Source organism: Xenopus laevis, chromosome 7S (assembly GCF_017654675.1).
Source record: "Xenopus laevis strain J_2021 chromosome 7S, Xenopus_laevis_v10.1, whole genome shotgun sequence".
Classification (NCBI taxonomy): domain Eukaryota; kingdom Metazoa; phylum Chordata; class Amphibia; order Anura; family Pipidae; genus Xenopus; species Xenopus laevis.
In genome coordinates, this window is record NC_054384.1 from 108,097,649 (window position 1) to 108,116,772 (window position 19,124).

Below are 19,124 nucleotides of genomic sequence, written 5' to 3' on the forward strand. Positions count from 1 at the left end.
TCCAGTAAAGTGGAACATGACTCGCAGAGGTTTCTCCTGTTGGATTGAAATAAAAATATAAATCATAAAAAGGAAAGCCCCAGTCATTGATCATGGAGTGATGAGGGTTAAAAGGCAGATCTATCCCACATTCCAGATTTAATGTCAGTAACAAGCAGTCACGTGACGCCCCCGGGACACACAGCTGTTTGGGGGGTGGGTAACGGGCTGTGCAGATGAAGAGAAACAAAACATTATGAACAGTAAGTGTTATTAGAGGGCAGGAAAGTCAGACGTTAAATATAATCAGCCTAATGACTGCAAACGAGGAGAGGCTGGAGCCTAGTGTTTATATTATGCAAATCGCTGAGCCCATAATTGCCAGTCGTTAACGAGGCAGCTGGGTGCAGCTAATGTCTGTTTTGCTTGAGGGGTTGAGCTCATCTTCAACCTGGGGGGGGGGGTTACAGTTCATTTATAAAAATTGCTCCCAGTCTCCACACTGGCACAATGGCTGGATCATGAGCTGGCGCCTCTGTGATTCTGGGAGTCTTTAGTCCCAAAATACACTGTAGACTCATCAGCAATCGCCAATATGAATATTTTATTATTACTTTATCACCCCCGGCTCATCCTCTTCCTTCCTGAATCCAACGAACCAGATGATAAACTGGAGATTTCCAAACCTGCCTGTTTGATATCTGCCCAATTTTTGGTTGGACAGACCCATTGGAGGGCCCCGTGCATGAGCCAATAAGATGCTGACTCTGTCCGAAAGGACTGCTTTTATTGGATGTGTAAAGCCAGCGGTATTTTGTTTCCTCCACAGTGGAAAGCTTTAGAAATAAAGAAGCCTCATGCCACGTGCCTGGGAGAGAGGATAATGGCTGTACCAATCCGTTCATTTACCGGAGTAACCAGGCTGTAGTTGGAATGAGAAATAGGGAGGCCTGAAAAGTAAAAAAGATCAATAAAAAGCAATAACAATACAACTGTAGCCTAACAAGAAAGGGTTTTTTTTGGCTGCTGGGGTCGGTGACCCCCATCTGAAAGGCAGAAGGAAGAAAATGCAAATTCAAACAGAGTTTGTTTGTCACACAATCACAAATTCTACAGTTGATGTTTAGTTATTGGTATTTGTTTGGAAACCAACCTGGTGAAAAGCAGCCAAAGCCTCTCACAATAGAAAACATAAACGGAGAGGCTTCTGAGAACACAAAGTATTCACATGCCCCGTCCTATACAAGAGCAAAATATACAACAACGAGCCAACAGATATCCAAGTCTTCTGCCGATATTGGTCAACTCATCTCCCGCCATTGATGCACCGAATATTGTACGATATTGTTGGTGCATCTATGGCCACCTTTATATCCTTATTTACAGTAGGGGGTACATTATCCCTTATAATACATGAGTGATACTCAGAGTTCCCTGTATAACTCAGCCTACAGCCTTGTGCCTTTATATGGTCACAGAACAACCCCTCAGTGACTTCTAATATCCTTATCATTTACAGTAGGGGGTACATTATCCCTTATAATACATGAGTGATACTCAGAGTTCCCTGTATAACTCAGCCTGCAGCCTTGTGCCTTTATATGGTCACAGAACAACCCCTCAGTGACTTCTAATATCCTTATCATTTACAGTAGGGGGTACATTATCCCTTATAATACATGAGTATACTCAGCGTTCCCTGTATAACCTGCAGCCTGTGCTAATGGCACAGAACCTGTGACTTCTATATCTATCATTTACAGTAGGGGTACATTATCCTTATAATACATGAGATACTCAAGTCCTGAACTCGCTGCAGCTTGCCTAATGTACAAACAACCTCAGTGACTCTAATACTATTACAGTAGTACTTACCATTTATATACTGATATACTCAGCGTTCTGTAACCTCCCTTCCTTATATGGTCACAGAACACCTCAGTGACTTAATTCTTCATTACAGTGGGTACATTATCCTTATAAACATGAGTGATACTCAGAGTTCGAAACTCAGCTGCAGCCTGTGCCTTATATGTCAAGACACCTCTGACTTAAATCTATCTACAGTAGGTCATACCTCAATGTATATACAAGATATCTTAATGCACAGAGATATAAATATTATGACAAGCAATGAAACACAGAGTAAATATATATATCTATTTATTAAAGAAATGTTTATACCGATTTTCACAGTTCACAGAGAGAGAAAAAAAAGCCCATAAGGAAGGGCCACGAGTCTGACCTTTAGGAACAGCGTCAGTACATAAAACTGTAAGAATTGTTTTTGGCAGAGAACCAGTGATGGGATTTTTATAAAAAGTTTTTGTCCCATGCATTTAAATTGGCATCAAAGGCACTTAGGATTGAAGTGAATATAGTTCTTTCCTTGGGTCAACCAATTCCAGTGAAACCTTCTGTCTGTGATGGGAATAAATGATATGGAGGTGGGCCGGGTGCTGGCAAAGCTCCGAAATGAGAAGAGTGGCAGAAAAAAAAACAAAAAAAAAAGTCAGAAGGAAATAAAATGTTAATGTCGGAAGTATTAGACGATTAAAGTGTTTGTGGCGTGTTCAGGAAGTAAAGGAAACTGTCAGTTCTCTGGTTTAGATCATTGAGAGTTAAATTGGTTTAAGTAAAGAAAAAAAGGGGAGGTCCTGTTTCAGCAATGGGTAAAATCCACTAGTTAAAATAAGTCAGAAATTGCACTTTCAGATACAGATCAGTAATGGATTCTCCACCCCCCCCCCAGTGATATTTATAGAGATGAGACACAAATACTGTAGAAAAACAAATAACTGGTCACTGCACTGCAGTGTGGTCTTTGTATCCCGGCCTGTAATGAGACCGCTCCCTAGTTATATAGAAGTTCTCAGGGGTCGGGGAGCAAGTTTGGACTCAGAGTCACAAGAGATGGAAGAAGAGACCCCCCCTGTCTGTACAGCAACACTGGACTCATTCTTTGGTTCTCCAGTCTCAGCTGCAGATAAAAGACAGAAAAAGCCAATAGAAATCTCTCTCTCTCTATATACACACATATATACACACACACATACATATATACATATATAGAGAGAGAAGGGCGTCCCATGGTCATGGAGCTGAATTCCTTGAGTTGCTGCCGACAGTTTAGAAAGAACTTGTGATTTAATCAGACGCCGGTCTCACGTGTGGGGCCTCAAACCTTTGTCTGTGCCAATGTCCACGGTTATATTGGTGTATAGTGGCTGCAGCTCCTTGGAGATCAGTATGTACTGCAGTGCGTTCATTCCATCTTGCTTCCATGTCCTCCGAGTCTTAGTCAACATGTTGAACCTAAAGGAGAGCAAAGGAAATGCGTTATGTTACTTTAAGGGACATTTTGCTCATAGTCTGTACAGAGAGATCCCATAAAACTATGGCAGCATAGGTATTCCCTGTACTAAGCACAATTCAGCAGGAACAGCCCCCTAAGTTTGCTCATAGTCTGTACAGAGATTTCCCATAAAACTATGGCAGCATAGTCCCCTGTACTAAGCACAATTCAGCAGGAACAGCCCCTAAGTTTGCTCATAGTCTGTACAGAGAGATCCCATAAAACTATAGCAGCATAGGTATTCCCTGTACTAAGCACAATTCAGCAGGAACAGCCCCTAAGTTTGTTCATAGTCTGTACAGAGAGATCTCATAAAACTATGGCAGCATAGGTATTCCCCTGTACTAAGCACAATTCAGCAGGAACAGTCCCTAAGTTTGCTCATAGTCTGTACAGAGAGATCCCATAAAACTATGGCAGCATAGGTATTCCCCTGTACTAAGCACAATTCAGCAGGAACAGTCCCTAAGTTTGCTCATAGTCTGTACAGAGAGATCCCATAAAACTATGGCAGCATAGGTATTCCCTGTACTAAGCACAATTCAGCAGGAACAGTCCCTAAGTTTGCTCATAGTCTGTACAGAGAGATCCCATAAAACTATGGCAGCATAGGTATTCCTCTGTACTAAGCACAATTCAGCAGGAACAGTCCCCTAAGTTTGCTCATAGTCTGTACAGAGAGATCCCATAAAACTATGGCAGCATAGGTATTCCTCTGTACTAAGCACAATTCAGCAAACACTAGAGAAACACTGGCAACATGTACTGCAATTTTCCTGATATAAGCAGGACAGTATGGAATTTATGGAAAGGGATCTTGGGATGAACTAAAAAAAAGAAAAGAAAAAAAACTGGGCAAAAAGCTTATAAAGTAAACATGTTAATGTTAAATCCAGAACTCTGGGCCAAGGAACACAAAGGAAACTAATCATTGTAGCCGGGTGCCAAGACTTAAATAATGAGCCGCGACTCACTCCCCATATGATTTATACAGAGAAATGTGCCAGTGTAAGTGATTGTTAATAAGTGTGTCTGAGCCAGGCATCGTCCCATCAACAAACCCACTGGGGCTCATTTATAAACACTGGGCAAATTTGCACCTGGGCAGTAACCCATAGCAACCAATGAAATGATTGCATTCAATGCTCAGTCTGCAGCTGGCTGATAAAAGCTAATCACTGGTTGGTTGCTATGGGTTACTGCCCAGGTGCAAATTTGCCCAGTGTTTATAAATGAGCCCCACTGTGTTTAGTAGAACTTTTATTATTCAAATCATTTAATAAAAGGTATTCCTGCCCAAGCTTTCCTTCTCTGTATTCACCTATATGTACTGAGCTGTAATATTGTTTACTTTATATACTACAGTAAGGAGGATAGACCATTTGTGTTTGGAAGAGGGGGGGAGGGTATTCAAACTAAAAAAAACAAAAAACTCACCTTTTGGGATTTTGCTCATTGCCTTTGTCATGGCCGTGCTTGATCATTTTATATCTCCCGTACTGGACTGAAGGGCGAGATATAAGCATGCCACTGAGTGCCACTCTGGAGACAGGGAGACAACGGGTTAATGACGAAAACTGCTGAACTATAATCACCTGCTATTTATAGGTAAATATTGCTTTAATTTAATTAGTGGTTGTACTGCACTGACAGGGGTCCCTCTGGGTTTAGCCTGTTGTATATAATCTATAATATCTGTATATCTGGATCTATCTGTACTATAATCACCTATTTATAGGTAAATATTGCTTTAATTAGTGTTTATACTGCACTGACAGGGGTCCCTCTGGGTTTAGCCTGTTGTCAGTGCTCAGTAACTCTCAGTGATTGTGTAGGAGAGAGAGAGTCTGCACAGCAGAGTTATAGTATATACCCAGTATCAGCACTAGGGGTGCTGTTCTATTGCTTCCGCTCAGCATATGGGGTTTCCCATTGTCCCTGTACCTGATGCCTATGTCGTCATCTTCACCCCCCCAGCCCCAGTAGTTGTTGGGAAATCCATTCATCTTCATATATTGCTCTGGGCTCAGGGCAGACACTCCTCCGAAGTAGGATTTGTAAGGCAACCTACAATAGGAAAATAGACATAAATGTTACTTATAATTTACACAATGCGGGCCCCCGACATATTTCTGTTGTGCGGGTGGGGGCTCTCCTGACCCAGTGTAGGGCTCTACGGAAATCAGGGTTGGACTGGAACCTTGGGGGCCCACTGGGGCTCTGGGCCAGGGCCCACCAGGCTATTTCCGAGTGTCCCTAGTTGTAGCATCCACACACCCGTCCCTTTAAGAGTAAGGGCACATGATAAGATTCGGGGAGATTTAGTCGACAGGCGACAAATCGCCTCTTCTTTGGGCGAATAATCTCCCCGAAAAGCCTTCCCACCAGTTAGAATCAAAATCACCGGCAGGATGGCACTTAAGAGTGCTTTGTTTTCCGAAGTCGCCAAAGTTTCCTCGTAAGGCAACTTCGGAAAACAGCGCTCTGAGTGCCATCCCGTCGGTGATTTAGATTCTAGCCGGCGGGAGATTAAGCTTTTCGGGGAGATTAGTTGCCCAAAGAAGAGGCGGGCGACTAAATCTCCCCGAATCTTAGCGTGTGCCCTTACCTTAAATGGCGGTCCCATGCCTTTAAAAATGGTTGTTGGTCTCTCTCTTAAAGGAGAACTAAACCCTAAAAATGAAAGTCGCTAAAATGCCACACTGTATATGCTGCACTTATTGCACGAGGCTAAAGTTTGAGCTTGTCAATAGCAGCAATGATCCAGGACTTCCAACTTGTCACAGGGGGTCACCATCTTGGAAAGTGTCTGTGACACTCACATGCTCAGTGGGCTCTGATTGGCTGTTGAGAAGCTAAGCTTAGGGCTCGTCACTAATTATCCAGCACTCCTGACCCAGTGTAGGGCTCTACGGAAATCAGGGTTGGACTGGAGCCTTGGGGGTCACCTGGGGCTCTGGGCCCACCGGGTTATTTCCCAGTGTCCCGTTGGCCCAATTTGACCATGATGGGAATATGTAGGTGGCTACAATTTTTTCGGGCGGGGGGGGGGGGGAAATTGCCTTTATCCATCTGTATAGTACAAACACTCTTATTCTGTTGCTAGAGACCTTTTCAGAGAAAGATTTTATGTTACTTTGCCCCAAACCGCAACCTAACGATCCCCATACTGGTTAATGAATTGCTATGTACGAAGCTTGAGTGGTTTTATTGGCTGTATTTCACTGGATGGCGTCTGTACATAATGGCACGTAGAGCACGGTTTGTCTTAAAGGAATTGTTCAGTATAAAAATAAAAACTGGGTAAATAGGCTGTGCAAAATAAAACATTTATAGTTAGTTATCCAAAAATATATATACATGTATATGTATGAAGTGACTGGATATGTAATAAAATAGCCAGAACGCTACTTCCTGCTTTTCAGCTCTCTAATGCTGAGTTAGTCAGTGACTATAAGGGGGGGCCACATGGGACATAACTGTTCAGTGAGTTTGTAATTGATCCTCAGCATTCAGCTCAGATTCAAAAGCAACAGTTATGTCCCATGTGGCCCCCCTTATAGTCACTGACTAACTCAGAGTTAGAGAGCTGAAAAGCAGGAAGTAGTGTTCTGGCTATTATGTTACACATTCAGTCACTGCAGCCTTTATACATTACATTTTTGGCTAACTAACTATATTAGATACATTTTTTATTTTGCACAGCCTATTTATTTACCCAGTTTTTATTTTTACACTGAACTGTCCCTTTAAGTGCACACTAAACACCGAGCACCTACTTGTATCCAAACTTGTCCATGGCGATGGAGGCGTGCTTTGGAAATCTGTCACATATATAAATGTTACGATCGTCTTCGGGAATGAGGTCGACATCGTGGAAGAACAGGCAGTCCCAGTCCTCGTCTTTCATGGCCTCCTTGAAGCCGACGTTCAGTAACTTCGCTCGGTTGAAAGTGAAATTACCTGCCTGAAAAAGAAACACACACTTAATAATGGGAATTCTACACAAGTTATATTAGAAGAAATTAGAACTGGTTTGTTCCTTATGAGTTAATAAGCACTCACCCCAAATGTGGTGTAAAAATCACCCCACTATAGTCCCAGGGGTACCCAGGGCACAAATAAACACTCACCCCAAATCTCCCCCTAACTGAAATTCAGACTGGGCCCCCTTAGCTCATAACAAGGTTACAGATATATAGAAACATTGGGGTGTCACCCTGCTATAGTTCCAGGGGTACCCAGGGTACAAATAAACACTCACCCCAAATCTCCCCCTAACTGACCTTCAGACTGGGCCCCCTTAGCTCATAACAAGTTTACAGATATATAGAAACATTGAGGTAACAGTCACCCTGCTATAGTTCCAGGGGTACCCAGGGCACAAATAAACACTCACCCCAAATCTCCCCCTAACTGAAATTCAGACTGGGCCCCCTTAGCTCATAACAAGGTTACAGATATATAGAAACATTGGGGTGTCACCCTGCTATAGTTCCAGGGGTGCCCAGGGCACAAATAAGCACTCACCCCAAATCTCACCCTAACTGACCTTCGACTGGGCCCCCTTAGCTCATAACAAGGTTATTTAAATTCATAATAAAAATAATAATAAATAAAGCCCCAAACTAATCACTAGTTCTGCTGCAGTTCCAAGCAGGCCAACAATTGAGACAAACGCTGCCCAAAGTGGTTAGATCTGTCCTCCGGCCAAGACTCCATGCCACACGAGGGACTACATGTGTGTTAATCAGATGGCTTTTGCTACCTTATTTCAAGAGTCAGAACCAACAGTGCAAAGAGTAGAAAGGGACGGGGAAATACTGCAATTACATTTACAAATTATCTTAAATCAGTAAACATCTTTAAAAGGTTGTTGTTCACCTTCCAAACACTTCGGTTCAGTTGTTTTCAGATTGTTCTCCAGAAATGTTTTTCCAAAATCTAAGTTTAAAGTTAAATGTTCGTGTCTCCAGTGTTTCAGTCTGGCAGCTCAGTAATTCAATTTTGCTACAATTAGTTGATACATTTCTCAGGAGCTCCTTTGTAATATCAGCAACTATTGTATCAAGTTTAACTCTGGGATTCTGCTCAACAGGGACAAATATAAGAAATGGATCAACTAAATGTAGGGTCGGCGACCCCCCCTCTCCCGGAGCTGCTTTAGAAGGTGAAAAATTACACTTCAATATTAGAACACATAGAATATAGAAAGTAAATGCAAAAAAATCTTTATTCTGGTGAACTGTCTGAAACCAATTGAACTGAAAAAAGTGTTTGAAGGTGAACAGCCCCTTTAAGAGCAGAGACACAGGGTCAGATTTGGGGAGATTAGTTGCCCGGCAACAAATCTCCTCTTCTTCTTGGCGACTAATCTCTCCGAACTGCCTTCCCGCTGGCTAGAATGTAAATCATTTAAAAAACATTTTTTTTAAAAAAAGGCCGAATCCCGAACTGAATCCTGGATTCGGTGCATCCCTAATATCCGTTGGGTCTCACCTGATGGATGATGTATATCCCGTAGTTGAGTTGCTGCCGCTGCAGAAACGGGTGCAAGTAGTAGAGCAGATATTTAAGGTGCTGCTCCCGGTTGCGGTGGGGGATGATCACGGCGGTTTTATGGGTTGACTCGCAGTCGGGCGGCTTGTAGCGGCCACCTTTGGTCACGTAAGGATTTTTGCGTTCAACTTCCTCCAGTAACAAGTTCTCCGGCAACTTGACTCTTATTGGCCCCCCTAAAAAAGATAAAATGATATAAAATGTCAGCAAAGAGGCATGTCCTGGGTATTCGCCTTGTCAAAACAGCCAATAGAATTGTTGCTCCCCGACAGGAGAACATAAACAGACACTGGGAAGTGGAGAGTCCAAGTTTGCTTTCCCTTTAAAGAGGAACTATCGCGAAAAAGAAAATTCAATATAAGCTTCGTCATACTGAGATGTTTTCTAAATATGAATATTCTGTGCGGTTTCTGTACTAATCAAGTTAGAGTGAGCTCTAATAAATCTTCTACGCAAATGGATCCCCCCTATAAGACACATTGGATCAGTGAATATCTGACACCCAACTCCTGAATGAAGAGAAACAGATGCCGAGAGAGGGACAGTGAAGATAAACTTGATTATTTCAGAATATTTAATTGATTGTATTTAGAAAGTTTCTTATTTCAGTATGAGGAGGATTATATAAGATTTTCATTTTCGCGATAGTTCCCCTTTAAAATTGTGCTTATTGTAGAGAGATTTCATACAGATCAGCAGGACTAACCCTCGGACTCAGCACCTTGCCCACACATTAAGGAGTCAAAGAGGTGTCAGATTGCCAGCTCTTGCGCGTCTATTAATGGATTACGTATTGTGACACCCTTACATAATGTCACCCCAATGACCCCACAGGCCGGGCAAGGGGAAAGGCATCAGCATAAATTCACGACTCGCCAATATAAAGCTGAATCCTGATATTTACACAAAGTCTGTATAGTCGTTTGCCTGCAAATTAACTATACATGTTGGGTGCAGTGGGGGCCCCAGGGTAGAGTCCTGCAGTGAGTCGGGTACCTGTGTGTCACCCACAAAAATCGCGGGTACCCTGTGGGATGAGGGTAGGATTTTCAGGTGTGGGTATAGATGTGGGTCTGTAGGTTGTGGGTCAGCGGGTCTCATCTATATTTCTCATCTTGTTATATTGCCTATTTTACAAAACGTTTTTGTCTCCGCCCACTTTTGATGATGCCACTTCCGGTTTGCAGCAACAGCACTTCCTGTTTAATGGTGGTCAGCGGGTTGCGGATAAGGCAGTTGCGGACTGGGTCGAGTAACGGATACAAGTGGGTAAATATGAGGGTTGCGGTTTGAGTCACAGGCTTTGGGTCTCAAAAATTGATTTTGCGCAGGACTCTACCCCAGGGTGGGCTTCGCACACCCCAGTCCCACCCGGACTGCATAAACTTTGCTACAACCACTGTCTAAGAGAGCCAATATGGCAGCTCCAAAACAGAACAAATAAAAAGGAATGCATTGCAGAAGAACATCAACTCTCCGACTGGGATTAAAGAGCAAGATGGGAAATAAGGGCAATAAAGGGCACCCATGTGTTTTTTGTCTCCGTTTGCGTTATACACACCCTACTCTATACAAAGTGTACCTCCTAAAGCTTCCATGTGCTTGTAGCTAGGGATGCACCGGATCCAGGATTCGGCCTTTTTCAGCAGAATCTGCCTGGCCGAACCAAATCCTAATTTGAATATGCAAATTAGGGGTGGGGAGGTAAATTGCCTGATCTTTTGTCACAAAATAAGGAAGTAGAAAATGTTTTCCCCTTCCCACCGCAAATTAGGATTCAGATTCAGTTCGGTATTCGGCCAAATCTTTCTCGAACGATTTGGGGGTTCGGCCGCGTCCCTAGTTGTAGCATCCCCACACCCGTCCCTTTAAGAGAAAGGGCACACAATAAGATTCGGGGAGATTTAGTCGCCAGGCGTAGAATCGCCTCTTCTTTGGGCGAATAATCTCCCGAAAAGCCTTCCCGCCGGCTAGAATCTAAATCGCCAGCGGGATGGCACTTAGAGCTTTGTCTTAGATTCTAGCCGGCGGGAGATTCAGCTTTTCGATGAGGTAAGTCACCCAAAGAAGAGGCGGGCGACTAAATCTCCCCGAATCTTAGCATGTGCCCTTACCTTAAATGGCGGTCCCATGCCTTTAAAAATGGTTGTTGGTCTCTCTCACTTAAAGGAGAACTAAACCCTAAAAATGAAAGTTGCTAAAATGCCACACTGTATATGCTGCACTTATTGCACGAAAGTTTGAGCTTGTCAATAGCAGCAATGATCCAGGACTTCAAACTTGTCACAGGGGGTCACCATCTTGGAAAGTGTCTGTGACACTCACATGCTCAGTGGGCTCTGATTGGCTGTTGAGAAGCTAAGCTTAGGGCTCGTCACTAATTATCCAGCAGAAAATGAGCTTCCCTGGCTGTAATATAAGCTGATGCTACAGGTTTGCTGATTATTCAATTCTGATGCTAATTGCACTGGTTTCTGTGCTGCCATGTAGTAATTATGTGTATTAATTACTAATCGGCCTTATATTGTGAAATTTCTATTCTATGTGTACTGTATATTGTGAGTGGGTCCCTAAGCTCAGTAAGTGACAGCAGCACAGAGCATGTGCAGTGAATCAGCAGAAAAGAAGATGGGGAGCTACTGGGGCATCTTTGGAGACACAGATCTTTACTGCTAAAGGGCTGTGGTTGCCTTGGGCTGGTACAGAAGCACAAAACATCATGTACAACATTTATAGCTACTTCTTGAGTTAGGCTTTAGTTCTCCTTTAACAGACTGGGAAGAGGATAGATTTCTGCTACATTGTTTCAGAGGAGCACTTTGTTGCCTTTAATACAATGTGCTTAGACACAAAAAATAAAAAAAATGAAACATGTCGATCAACGGATCTGAACAGGGACATATTACTCTCTTTGCCAATTGCTTGTGGGCTCAATGTCAGCAGAACACTCATTCTAATAATAATTTCTGCCTTGGGAAAGCTTTGCAGGAACAAATCCAACCTGTGCTTGTCATAGGCTCCTCCATTGTCTTTCCGGCAGGAGAACCTTATTTCAACATCTCCACCCATAATTACATCTATTTATTTAATAAAGGTTTCCTCTCCATTTATGTTCTCATACATTGCAGCTGGGAAGCAAAAGCAAGAGCTACCATACAGCTTACTTCTGATGGGGATGTTACAATGGATCATGCCCCTAGTGGCCTCATGTAGAATTACAGGTGCTGGAGATCTAGTAAATGTCTTTGCTAATGGACAAAAGCAATTATGCAGAGAACAGTCTGCCATCCATTTACTTTAAAGGAGTGGTTCACCTTCAGGATAACTTTTAGTATGTGATAGATTGGAGAATTTTATACACCTTTTTAATTGGTCTTCATTATTATTTATAGTTTTTTTTTTTTTTATTTATTTCTTCTGACTTTGCCCATTTTTCAAATGGGGGTCACTGACCCCATCTAAAACACAAATGCCCTGTAAGGTTACAAATATATTGTTTTTGCTAGATTTTAGGAATGTACCGAATCCACTATTTTGGATCCGGCCGAACCCACGAATTCTTCGCAAAAGATTCAGCCGAATACTGAACTGAATTGCATATGCAAATTAGGGGTGGGAAGGGGAAACCATTTTTTAATTCCTTGTTTTGTGACAAAAAGTAACGCAATTTCCCTCAAAGGCCCTAATTTGCATATGAAAATTAGGATTCTGTTCGGCTGGGCAGAAGGATTCGGTCGAATTGTGAATCCTGCTGAAAAAGGCAGAATCCTGGCAGAATCCCGAACCAAATCCTGGATTCGGTGCATCCCTACTACGTTTTATTACTCATCTTTCTATTCAGGCCTCTCCTATTCATATTCCAGTCTCTTATTCAAATCAGTGCATGGTTGCTAGGGGAATTTGGACCCTAGCAACCAGATTGCTGAAACTGCAAACTGGAGAGCTGCTGAATAAAAAGCTAAATAACTGAAAAACCACAAATGATAAAAATGAAAAACAACTGCAAATTGTCTCAGAATATCCCTCTCTACATCATACATTTAAAGGTCAACAACCCCTTTAAGCCATTGAAATGTATCAGTTAAAAGTTAATAGTAGAATTCTGCGCTGGAATCTGTTTCTCAAAAGAGCAAACAGATTTTTTTATATTTAATTTTGAAATCTGACATGGGGCTAGACATATTGTCAGTTTCCCAGCTGCCCCCAGTCATGTGACTTGTGCTTTGATACACTTCAGTCACTCTTTACTGCTGTACTGCAAGTTGGAGTGATATCACCACCTCCCTCCCCCCCCCAGCAGCCAAACAAAAGAACAATGGGAAGGTAACCAGATAGCAGCTCCCTAACACAAGATAACAGGTGCCTGGTAGATCTAAGAACAACACTCAATAGTAAAATCCAGGTCCCACTGAGACACATTCAGTTACATTGAGTAGGAGAAACAACAGGCTGCCAGAAAGCAGTTCCATCCTAAAGTGCTGGCTCTTTCTGAAATCACATGACCAGGCAAAATGACCTGAGATGCACCTACACACCAATATTACAACTAAATACACTTGCTGGTTCAGGAATGACATTTTATATTGTAGAGTGAATTATTTGCAGAATAAACATTGTCATTTAGAAATAAAAACTACATTATAAAAATCATGACAGAATCCCTTTAATATCTGCATTGGACAAATAGAAGGAAATTAAAATTGAAGATAAAGTCTCCCTAGTAATGAATACCAGACTTCCCACAATGCATCTGTCACGTTTAAGACAGACCAATAAATCATGCAAAAAAAAAAAAACAGGGACAGAGACGGGGAAGTCTAAGAACAAATTACAAGTGTTTTACAAAATAAAAAGCAAGATCTTGTCTGGGGCAGATAACAGTGAGAGTCCATCGACATAACATGAAATAACAAAATAGATAAAATAATTTAGTTGTAAAAAAAATACTTTAAAATGAAGCTTCTAAAACTGAAGATTAATCTACAATTAATGGCAATGCTTATGCCAGGAATAAACGGGATTTCCAAAAGAGAAAGGTTTTCAGTTAAAGGGTGGAATTTTTTTTCCCTGGATAGATTCGATTCAGTTCTGCTTTCTGCCACTAGGTGGAAACTGAAAAGAGAAAACTCTCAGCCAACGTCCTCAGAAAATGGCATTGCTGCAAAGTTGCTGCAATCCAGCTAGAGAAAGCTCTCTCAGTGTTCTTCTCTCTCCCCTCCTCTCTAGATATATTATAATAATCTTTAATTCAGAATAACAAGGTTTTCATATATTTAAAAAATAAGGAAAGTGAAATTACACAGTCACTTTTGCTTCTGTCCAGGACCAAACCATGCATGAATAATATAGTAAAATGCAATTTTTTGGCAATTTCTAAAAATCCCTGAGAAAACTGTCAAAAATGTGTGACATTTGAGGGAAAATATCCCTGGCCCCATGTGTTTGTGTTGAAAAGGTGCCCAAGCCTAGGATAACATGTACATGATATTACCCAATAGGAGGTGCCGAATTAATCATCACATGGTAACATACATCAAACAAATATTATGACCATTTATTGTCAAGTTTGAAATCACAGTGCTGATGCACAAGCACAGGAACCCAAAAGCAATGAAGGACAACAAGGAGGGAGACTGGGAAAGATGTGGCTTCCTACTCTGGTCTTCATGGCTCTGCCGCACTTGGTAGATAGATCTTCCAATTTCCATGGCACTTTTGGAGACTTCTGTGCACCGTCAATCAAGAATCCATGTCTCGGTTTCCCTTGCACATCATGGCATTCTTAACAGTCTTCTCCAAGTCCAAAGTTTAAAGCCATTGATGAAGGAGAACACGGAGGGAGACTGGGAAAGGTGTGGGTCCCTACTCTGACCATCATGGCTCTGCCCCACTTGGAAGATAGATGTTTGTGAAAGTTCTCATTGATCCAGGTCATGGGTTTATCTATAGAAATAAGCCAAATCAACTGGACTTGCTGTGTTTTTTCTTGAAGACGTTTCACCAGTCACCCAACTGGCTTTCTCAATACAGAATAACTGGTAGATAGATCTTCCAATTTGGGTGGCACTTTTGGAGACTTCTGTGCACCATCAATCAAGCAGAATCCATTTCTCTGTTTCCCTTTCACATCATGGCATTCTTAAAAGTTTTCTCCAAACCCAAAGTTCAAAGCCAGCGATACCTTTCCTGCCCTGCTCCTTTAGTGACAAGCGCATAGATTTTCAGAAATTCGCAGTTTGAAAAAAAAAAAAAGAAAGAAAAAAAAAAGTGGCCTTTTACCCCACAGCTCCTTTATGAGTGTTTTAATTGCAGGGGTGGAAAGGGAACAGGCTGCCCATCCTACAACATGTGGTGACTCCACATTTTTATTCCAAGTAGAGCAGATAACATTCCGACGGGACAGTAAAATGCAAACTGATAATCACTGGCCACAAGAACGTAGGGTTTAACCACTTGAGAGAAAAATCTGGTCAGTGTTTGCAGCCCAACTGTCCTATCATCCAGATAGGACAGGTCAGGAGTAATTATGGCCCACCGGATAGATGTCCTAGAGGTGGACATCCAGCAGCACCAGTGTTCCCCTGTTGCTGTCCAACTCCTTGGATGTTGCTCCCAGTGGCCTCAAAGCAGGAGCTTATTTTTGAAATCCAGAGTCTCCTGTAGGCTGGAAGTCCTCAGGGATCCCCAACCTTTTTCACCCGTAAGCAACATTCAGATGTAAAAAGAGTTGGGAGCAACATAAGCATGAAAAAATGTTTCTGGATGGAGCAAAATAAGGGATGTGATTGGCTATTGGTTGCCCCTATGTGGACTGGCAGCCTACAGGAGGCTCTGTTTAGTAGTACATCTGTTTTTTTATACAATCAAAACTTGCCTCCAAGCCAGGAATTAAAAAACAAGCACCTACTTTGAGACCACTGAGAGCAAAATCCAAGGGTTTGGGGAGCAACATGTTGCTGGTTGGGGATCACGGACATAGAAGGTACCAAATAGCCAACTACGGCCCTTATATGGCACCCCCAGGAACATTATTCATCCTTCTGTTGCTCCTGAACTCCGATTACATCTGAATGTTGCTCACGGGTAAAAAAAAAGGTTGGGGGACCCTGTCCTACACTCTCCAACTTATCAGTTCACTGGCCAAAGGGACGCAGAGCATATGATGGACTAAGCATTGTACAACCTCCTTCCTACTGTCATTGTTTGTGCAAAATATTTGTCCCGACATGGCATCCAACATGGTGTTCCAGCCCAACGCCTGAACCAACCAATATCTACATAGGGGAAAAAACCTGAAACCCAACCAGGAATAATTTATACAGGTATGGGATCGGTTATTTTTGGAAACCTGTTATCTCTGAAAGGACGTCTCCCATAGACTTAATTTTATGCAAATAATACAAATTTTTTTAAATTGATTTCCCTTTTCTCTGTAATAATAAAACAGTAGCCTGTACTTGATCCCAACTAAGATATAATTAATCCTTATTGGAAGCAAAACCAGCCTATTGCCTTTATTTAATGTTTATATGATTTTCTAGTAGACAAAGTAGGACGAATGAAATTACAGAAAGACCCACTATCCACATCAGTATATACCCCAGGTCCAGAGCATTGTGGACACCTATTTCAGCAAATCCCCAAATACATCACATGACTGCAATGGGTTAAACCAGTAGTTTTGGCACAAATTCTAAGGGGAGGGGGGCCTTGGCAATGGGAACAAGCCTGAATTTTTTAATCCCGAATAATTACATGATGCAAAATTAGAGCCTGCGTCACCCCTATCATTAAATTCATTGGTTTCGGTGAGGCTGATGTTGCATGAGACAGGCTAACAGCTTCCAGGAACAAGAGGTTCGAGTGCGGTTATAAAAGGGGCGGGGCAGTAGGACCCCCAAACAAGCAAGGACGCCACAGAAAAGGCTGCCCATTGGATAAATCATGAGCAGCTAATCCTCATAAAACCTCATCATAGAATCATCGGGTAAGCAGCCACCCTTAGGGAGCCATCTGGGGTGGAGTCCTGCGTGGGTCCATTTTTTGGAACCCGTATCTGCAACCCGGACCCGCATTCTTACCCGCTTGGACCCGCTACCTGACCCAACCCGCGAGGACCTTATCCGCAACCCGGACCCGCTGACCATCAAGAACCAGGAAGTGCTGTCATTGTAAACTGGAAGTGACATCATCAGAAGTAGGTGTGATCAGAAAAAAAGGAGCAAAACAGGAAGTGCAGTCATTGTAAACAGGAAGTGACATCGGAAGTAGACGTGATCAGAAAAAAGGAGTAAAAATTGAGAAGACCCGCGGCCCGACCTGCAAACCCACAGAACCGCGTCTATACCCGCATCCAGAACGTCTACCTGCAACCTGCAGGGAACCGCAGGTTTTTGTGTGTAACCCGGGGGTACCCGACCTGCTGCAGGCCTGTAATCTGGGGTATCGTTTGCTGGTGGAGTTGGCCAGTTTCTTTGAAGATCAGTTGAATGATGCTGGAATGACCCGGTCTTGTAAATTATCAGTTGTTCCCAATGGAAAATTGGTCTTTTGTAAGTCTGTGTTGATTGGCTGCCGGCCACTGATTCAACCTGCCAATTGTGTGTTGTGATAACGTGACCTGTGACTCCACAACATCAATATTCCTGCCTCAACCTCACGAGCAACAAGGGATTTGCAAGGTCAGCAGCATTCCCAAACTAGTGCTTATATGATAAGGTAACTGGTCAACGAACTTAGCCCATTATCCCAATAGGAGCAAAACTGCAGGAAAACAAATGAAGACAAACATGACACAAAAGCAACATTCAGCATATTCAGTGCAGACTCCGGGAGTAGGAATCAGTCTGCAATCAATTAAGTAGAGAATTCTTCTACAACAGATGGGGTAGGAAGAAAGCACAAACATGTCTCATAAATATGCATTGTCCACAAAAAAAAAAAGCGGTTTCTGCGCCACTTCCAAAAATGCATGAAAAAAAGCCGCTGTTTGTACATCTAACAATCAAATTCAAAGCAAATACGGAAAAACAAACATATGGTAAATGTACTTTTAACACCGGGACTAATGATTAATTGTATCATCTGAGTCTGTGCTATTTGCTCCAACGGCACAATGAAAATTCACCTGAAAAAACCTGCACTAAAACGATGTCTGGTTTGGGTTAAGATGCCCTTAAAGGCACATTATGGCTTAAAGGAACAGTAACACCGAAAAATTAAAGTGTTTTAAGGGAATGACAATATAATCTAGTGTTACACTGCACGGGTACAACTGGTGTGTTTGCTTCAAAAACTCTACTATAGTTTATACAGTTAAGGGATCTGTTGTCTGGAAACCCATGATCCAGAAATCTCTGAATTATGTAAGGGCTATCTCCCATAGACTCCAATTTATCCAAATAATATAATTTTTTTTAAATTATTTCCTTATTCTTCATCCAAACTAAGATATAATTAATCCTTATTGGAAGCAAAACCAGCCTATTGGTTTATTTAATGTTTATATGATTTTCTGGTAGATTAAGATATGTAGATCCAAATAACAGAAACATCCATTATCCGGAATACCCCAGGTCCCAAGCATTCTGGATAACAGGTCCCATACCTGTATAAACAAGCTGCTGTGTAGCCATGGGGACAGCCATTCAAGCGCAGGTTACACAGTAGATAACAGATAAGTACTACTATAGTTTATATAAACAAGCTGCTGTGTAGCCATGGGGGCAGCCATTCAAGTACAGGATACACAGTAGATAACAGATAAGTACTACTATAGTTTATATAAACAAGCTGCTGTGTAGCCATGGGGACAGCCATTCAAGCACAGGATACACAGTAGATAACAGATAAGTACTACTATAGTTTTATCAGTAGCTAACAGATAAGTTCTGTATAATACAGAGCTCATCTGTTATCGGCTGTGTATCCTGTGCCTTTTCTCCTTTTTCAGTTTCGAATGGCTGCCCCCATGGCTACACCGTCATATACAAACTATAGTTTGTATTTGTATGTATTTGCTTAGTGATATTGCTTTCAGCAGAGCCTATAACCGAAAATGTAACGTTTTTGGACAGCACAAAAAGGTTTTCGGTGTGGATCGCTAGCCATGGTTAGTGGCGGAGATGAAGCAAATCAGACAATGACGTCACAATGGGCCAACTTATTTCCTGCGAGGCCCTTGCCTTGATCAGATGGATAATTATAACACGGGGAAGAAATTCAGATACTA

General features: G+C 42.1%; 1 protein-coding gene across 2 annotated transcripts in view; it reads right to left on the reverse strand.

Moving 5' to 3' along the window:
* Positions 1–2,125: 2,125 nt before the first annotated feature.
* Positions 2,126–19,124, reverse strand: part of b4galt3l2.S (UDP-Gal:betaGlcNAc beta 1,4- galactosyltransferase, polypeptide 3 like 2S homeolog) — a 50,961-nt gene continuing 33,962 nt past the window's right edge. Inside the window, exons 3-7 of one of the 2 annotated variants that reach the window (XM_041570502.1) lie at positions 8,834–9,069; positions 7,114–7,301; positions 5,279–5,401; positions 4,772–4,876; positions 2,126–3,294 (exon numbers count right to left, since the gene is read on the reverse strand). In XM_041570502.1, coding sequence (XP_041426436.1) covers positions 3,144–3,294; positions 4,772–4,876; positions 5,279–5,401; positions 7,114–7,301; positions 8,834–9,069 — 803 coding nt within the window. In that variant the 3' untranslated portion in view covers positions 2,126–3,143. 2 annotated transcript variants of the gene reach the window in all.